The 7,265-nt window shown below is 36.4% G+C and overlaps 1 protein-coding gene across 2 annotated transcripts in view; it reads left to right on the forward strand.

The window, feature by feature from the left end:
* rapgef4b (Rap guanine nucleotide exchange factor 4b) overlaps positions 1-6,711 on the forward strand; it is a 39,929-nt gene extending 33,218 nt beyond the window's left edge. For both annotated transcript variants that reach the window (XM_017712895.2, XM_017712896.2), the window contains 5 exons: positions 1,237-1,287; positions 1,392-1,479; positions 1,632-1,696; positions 2,192-2,246; positions 3,562-6,711. In XM_017712895.2, coding sequence (XP_017568384.1) covers positions 1,237-1,287; positions 1,392-1,479; positions 1,632-1,696; positions 2,192-2,246; positions 3,562-3,689 — 387 coding nt within the window. In that variant the 3' untranslated portion in view covers positions 3,690-6,711. The remainder of the gene's footprint in view (positions 1-1,236; positions 1,288-1,391; positions 1,480-1,631; positions 1,697-2,191; positions 2,247-3,561) is intronic.
* The last annotated feature ends 554 nt before the right edge of the window (positions 6,712-7,265 follow it).

Below are 7,265 nucleotides of genomic sequence, written 5' to 3' on the forward strand. Positions count from 1 at the left end.
TAATATTTCAATTACTAATAAAATCAGCTGCAATTTTTAAATCCACTTTGATTTTAAATGAAAACAGTACAAAGACATGATTTACCACGTTATCAGTTTTATTGTGTTTTGTAAAAATAAATTCATTTTCAAATTTGATGCCTGCAACACATTCAGGAAATTGAAGTAGCATTTAAAGCTAGAAATGTTGTGAAATGTTCAAAAAACATCTTGAACAGGTGCTGCAGTCATGCATGGGTATAAAAGGAGCACCTAAGGAAGGCTTATTCCTTCATGAGCAGGGATCAGTTGAGGCTCACCACTAGTCACAGGCTTGTACTAATGAATAATTCAGTAGTGTAAGAACATTGAGCAATCACAGTATTTTAGAGTGTGAATAATATCAACAGATTTAGGAAACTGTGAGAAATCATAAAGGGCGAGGACAAAAACCAGTTGGCACTGAATTAAAACCCGCCATGCTTCTGTGATGGAGGTCACCACAAGGGCTCAGGAATACTTTTACAAACTGTTGTCTGTGAACAAAATGCAAGTTAAGCCTCTACTATGCACAGTGGAAGTAATATGTGAACAACATATGAGCGTACCAAGGCTGTACGTCTGTAAAGGAAGCAATGAAAAACACATGAACATGTTGGAATAGCTGATTTCCTTTACTCAGGCATGTCTATGCTAGTTTCTATAGGACGACACCAAGACACATTCTGCGGCTTTTACAACAGCATGACTAGTGTGCATGTGCTAGACCGGCCTCTCCCACTGAAAACCTGCGGCATGTTACAAAGGGCAAAACACAATGATGGCCCTGTACATTTGCAAAGCTGAAGACTAGTGTAATAGAAGAATGGTAAAACCGTCTTTAGTCCCCAAAACTATGTTTAGTGGTAAACATGTTCCAAATTTTTGGAATCTGTTGTAGGCATGAGATTTGGAATGAACATGAAACAATAGTTTGTAATGTGCTGTTCTAATTTGAAATAGATCAAACAGAATTTGCTTATCACTGCTTTCACTCTCTTTATTAGCATGCCACACACTGTCTCACCTTTTTTGGATTTGAAGTTTTTACACGCTGAATGAATTTAATGATGTATAATCACATTAAATGCTAAATTAATCTGCTACAATAATCTGAATCTCTGCTGGACGTCTAGAGGCAGATCAGTCACTATTCGCGTAATGATAGACATTTATCAAATACTAATACAAATTTTTTGTTTTCTTTTCTTTATGCAGAAGCTGCCCAGTAAATTCAAGAAGTTCTACGCAGAGTTTGAGAGTTTACTAGTATGTATCATATCAGCTTAATGTTAGGCTTGAGATGTTTTTTCCCCATATACATTCCTCATTGACTGTTTTAGCTTCCACTTATCAATGCTCTGTCTGATTAGGATCCATCCAGGAACCACCGTGTGTACCGCCTCACTGTGGCTAAGATGGAGCCACCAATCATTCCTTTCATGCCCCTCCTCATTAAAGGTAAGGCCAGATATCGAATGTGCCTTGCGTCATTTAGGTTTTTCTTCCCATAGTAACTTTCATTCACTAACCATAAGGGTGAGCTGATGAACCATGGCATATGCAACAAAATGTAATGAGTTTAACACCCAAATCAACACTTCAATCAACAGACATGACATTCACTCATGAGGGTAACAAGACGTTTGTTGATGGACTGGTGAACTTTGAGAAAATGGTGAGTACAATTCAGTTAACATTTTAAACATATAGACATTTAAACTCAGACCAACCTAGAGGTCACAGCAGACCCAGTCATGCTGCATGTTAATTCATTGTGGAGGTCAGTGAGCTGCCAAATAGCTGACAGCTGCATACATGTACAAGATGTCAATGACGCACATCTAATGTAAACATGTTTCTGCAGATACAGATAAAGTGCTGTGGTTCTGTACCCTGATGCCTATGTACATTGCACAGTAGACAATATTGTATATTTGCACACTACTGTTTACTGACCACACTGGTATTTTATAATTGACATGAGTGTACTTTATCTCTGCCATGGCCTTCAAGACTCCTTGCACTCACAGTGACCTGCTTGTACCATTTACACTACATGCTCCTTCTACTGAACCACACACTGAATCTCATTGTACCTGTACAATGACAATTAAAAGGTAAAAGGTTTTTACGTGGCCTTTGGTATATAATTTTCGTTTGCTTCCTTTAGCGCTTGATTGCTAATACAATCCGGGCAGTGAGACACTGCAGGAGCCAGCCCTTCAGTAAGTTGACTATTACATAATTAACTAATCACAAATATTTGAGCAGATTGCAATTATGTGAGCTGACTGCAGTTATTGTCCAAAGTTGTTTACAACCTAAACGGAATTTAATTGGATGTATTTTATCATTTGTTTGAGGCAAATTCAAGTGGGAGTGGAAAAAGCAGAAAATGGATTTATTGAGACACATTAGTTTTACGAAAATAACAGAAGTTCTTCTTCTGACTGCTAAACATATGTAGAGTGCAACATAATGTTTTCGTTAACTGAGCTTTATCTGTCAGTTGGGAGCTACAAAGTATTGACAGCTTACAAGCAACATAGACAAACAGCCACATTTTAGGCATATATTTTAATACAGTTTAATTGGCTTTCACAAAAAGACTATTACTAATTTGTTAATTGCAATTATGCATTTTATCAATTGTAATTGTATTTGTCAATTATTCATTAGCTGAATATTTTTGATCTTCAGGAGCTTAAAATCTTAAAATTATTAAAATATTAAAAAAAGGAAATTAATTTCATGAAACAAATTGAGAAAAGAGAAAGAGAAAAGATCAGTGATTAAGTTCAGAAGGTGAATGTAACCAGTTTAAAAATCTGTGGTTGATTTTCCAGTTTTGTATTTGCTAAACTGGTTAAATTGATTGAGGTGAAATGAAACTGACCTCACGTTGGGTTGTTCGTTAAAGAAAGTGCAACCCCATTTCTAAAAAGATGGGATGCTGTGCAAAATGTAAATAAAAACAAAATGCAATGATGCGCAAATCAATTAAACCCTATATTTCACTGAAAAACGAACAAAGACAACATATTAAATGTTAAAACTGAGAAATTGTCATTTTTTTATAAATATGCCCGTTTTGAATTTGATGCCAGCAACATGTTGGGACAGAGTCTTTCAGAAGTAAAGATGGGAAGGGGTTCACTACTCTGAAACTACATTAGCAAATAGTGCAGCAATCTTTCTCAGTGTAAAATAGCAAAACACTTCATCATTTACTTCATATAATTGAAAGAGTCAGAGAAATCTCTGTATGCAAGGGACAAGGCAACCACACCAGCATTGGCTAGTCATGAGCTTCTGGCGCTCAGGCAGCACTGCATTTAAAAACCAATGTGATTCTATAGTGGAAATCATTGCATGGGCTCAGGAACACTTTCAGAAACCATTGACTCTGAACACAATATTTGATTTGTCTTTCTACTATATCATTGCATTCTATTTTTATTTACATTTTGCACAGCATCCCAACTTTTTTGAAAACAGAGCTGTAAGTTTTTTTTTTTTTTGTTTGTTCATTTCTCCTAGATGTTGAGGCATCTCCAGCCAGTAAGAATCCCCAGGAAGTGCGCAACTATGTGCGACAGCTGTCTGTGATCGACAACCAGAGGACCCTGTCCCAACTCTCCTTCAGACTGGAGCCAAGACGAACCTAAGAGCCAAAATGCTCAGTGATCCCACTCTTCTCTACAGTATCTACATATTTCTTTCTTTTTTTTCTCATGCTCTCTCTGATACATATCTCTTACTGTCATTCTGACACACAGAAACACTCATCCATAGCCAGAAGTGGGTAGCGTAGCATAGCCTAAACCAAAACCTTACTTAAAGTGGGGTACCAGTGATTTTTCAGAATGTTCTTGTAATTCAGTTGTTGAGATGCAAAGAAATTCATGCAGAGTTCAATGTAAAATGCTGCATTGTAGAAAAATGTACTAACTCCTTACATTGGTGGGTAAAGGTGCCAGAGGTCACAATGTCTGCAACATAAATGTAGCCATTTTATTTACTATCCAAAATGACCAGTGACCCTACATGTCTTCTGAGTTTTTATATGTGATTTTGATGATGGTAAAATAGTGGAAAATCTGAAAATATTTTTTTGGGCACTGCATCGCCCTGTATTGCCCTACCTCTCAACCTTTAAATGTATTAAAAATAAATGTTTTAGACAAAACTGTACCTCAAAACAATCATGAAACAATGTCTCAGGCATCAGGCAGCATCTGTAAAAAATTCACTCTTCAGACATTTGTTTCTCCAAAGCGTTGTGGCTGTGTACGTTTCTCTAGAATGCAGCATTTCATACTAAACTACTCTTGTGCAGTAGTTTTGAAAAATCTGTGAATTCCCCTTTAAGTACTGAGTTCCATAAAGAACTGCAGCCAAGATTAGTTCACCCAGCATCTATATGAAGCAAATATTGTTAGCTGCTATTCTTCTCTTTGATACAATCTTGTCTAAAATAAACTAGCAAACCTCTAAAGAGGTCCTTTTAAGCAACAGTAAAGGAGTATAGGTGCTGTCAGTAATGGAGTAAAATGAAAAAGTTATTGACTGAAAGTTTGCATGTATGAAATGAAAGGAATGACTAAAATGCAGTTGACTAAAATGTATGCTACTATCTTCTCAAGAAAGTTTAAAAATACCCAGCAAAATACAAATCCAACATCATTTATATGAGTACAGGTAACCAAGTAAATGGAACTAGTCACCTTTGTCCATAGCTTGCATACAGTGTCCACCATTAGTAAATCGAAGCTATAAGCTGCAAAAACTGTTGAATACTTACTGTGTGTGCTACCACTGCCAACTGATCTGTGTGTATGTATGTATAAGGGCATTCATTTGTGTCCAGATTTACGTTTTAAAATATGTGTATGCTGGAGGAGACCTGTGTGTTTGTATATTCGAATGCAGAACTTTGAACACCCCTCGTTAAATGACATGTATTGATTATGATGTTGTAAATGAAAATAAGTTAAAACATTTCTATTATTTGGCAAGCTTACACAAAAAAACCAAATATATATAACAGCATTTATAGGGGTCCAAGCACTGTCAGCCTTCATTAGCACAATAAGTCTCCATTACCATTAAGTTATTCATTCATTTTCAGTGTCTTACAAAGCCCTCAAGATACAAACCTCACATTGCTTTGAATTGCTTCGGTAAGGACAGCTCCGGTGGGATTTGAACCTGAGCACCTTCTGATTGGAAGGGAGATTTTTTTTCATGGTGAGCCACAAGTGGCCTATGGCAACATTTACATTTTTCAGACAGTTTATTGGTAAAGAGCAATAAGCAACCAAACACCATTTCCTTTCATTTTTTAATATAATAGATCCTCTGTTTATCATTCTGTACAAATGTTTCAAATTCATCCATCCATCCATCAAATTTTGAGATGATTTGATAAAAACTAAAGTAATGGCGCCACCACATGGCCAACTGAGGTCAAATTTTATAGGATATTAGAAAATGTCTGTGTGGACATATTATTCAATTTGTGTGATGATTTGTGTGATGAAATGTAAAATGTTGCTCTAAGGCACTGCCAGCAGGCCAGTTGATCTCAATTTGTTTGCTGGAGTAGTGGGTCCAAAACTACACCTATGCACCAAATTTGGTGTCTGGATCACTTACAGAGTCTACCCCCCAGTGTCATTAGGGCTCCATGCTCCTACAGTGCTTCGACCCGTAATGAAATATAAAATGTCATAACTTTTTCCAAGCCCACATTTTATGTTCATTTTGCCAATATGTTAAATTAAAAAATAAACACTAATTGCTATTAAATGAGCAGAAGTAAAATTTAAGTGTACTTACTTTCACTCAGTCAGAAAACATGTAATTTGACCAGTAATCCCAAAATTTTGTGTATGTGTATTTACTCCATACAAATTATTACTGCCAGTCATATCTACAGATATGTAGATATCTAGTCATTTGCTGGCATTCAAAGAGCTGATATTCAGTGCCGAATGACGCATTTAGTGTGTGTGTGTGTGTGTGTGTGTGTGTGTGTGTGTGTGTATTAGTGTCCTTAGATTCAACACAAAGTGTGCTAAAACAATCTGAATATGCCTTGTACTTTGAAAAGGCAGTCAAGTCATTACTATAATAGACCATTACAGTACAGTGTAATCCTATTTTCAGTACTTATGAAACATCTGTATGTCCCTCAGAACATTACCTAGTCATAGAAGGTTTTTGAAGGTCTTTAAATATTACTTAACCGAGTTGAGCGAGGCCAGTGACTTAATGAAATATTGTGTGTGCAACTATGAAACATCACACTAATGATGCTTTGTTTAAATCTCCCAATCTTGTGTTCTTTTATTTGAAGCCTTTTATAGTGGGCTCCATCAGTATTTTTGCTCAAGGACTATTTTTATTGCTGGTATATTTCTGTGCTATCAATTTACCTCTTGCCATAGCCTGTAGCATTTTCAATGTCTTTTTGTATATTCAGACATATTTGAATATTTTTTTGGTTGACATCATTTTGTTAATTTATATTTTAATGAACCTCAGAATGCCTTGTTTGTTTTCATCCTGCCTTGGAGAAAGCATCTCTTAGAAGCTGTAGAGTTCTTTATCTGTTGGAATATGTTGGAATATGCCTCTACTTACACTGTATATAGTATAATCTAAATAAACGTATTGCTCAGTGTTTTCTGTCTGATCGCAACAGTTTCCTCTGGCACCAAGTTATCAGGGCCCCAAATGAAATGTGAATGCTCTGCAGCGCTCTCTGTGACTATGCACAAATGTTCTTCATCTGGTAAAACATAGTGGGCGTCCAGGAACGTAATGGGGTGGTGGTGTTATTTTAAACACATTGCATGATCATTAGTCATTGGTCATTACATATAACAGCTGTTCATTCATCTCATTTTTACATCTGCAGCACCACGGCCCTTGTCTTTGAGCTTCCTAGAACCTTGCGGTCTGAGGGCCCCTGAGGTCAGTTCAGTAATTGATTCAGGGGAGAAACTTAAGTGAAGGTATGAATACTGTTAGAATCGTACTCAATTAAAATTGTAGGCCGAGGATGTAGTTTAGTGAACGTCAATCGACATATAAAAATACGCAGTGCAGGCAGTCGAGCACTGAAGATCCAAGTAAAAATGCTAAAGTATTTTTTCCTGTTGCACATGTAATTAAGCAAGAGGACAAGTTTTCACTTTTAATAGTGCTTCAGTAAACTTAGATCTTCTATAATGCTA

This window comes from Pygocentrus nattereri, chromosome 30 (genome assembly GCF_015220715.1).
Source record: "Pygocentrus nattereri isolate fPygNat1 chromosome 30, fPygNat1.pri, whole genome shotgun sequence".
Classification (NCBI taxonomy): domain Eukaryota; kingdom Metazoa; phylum Chordata; class Actinopteri; order Characiformes; family Serrasalmidae; genus Pygocentrus; species Pygocentrus nattereri.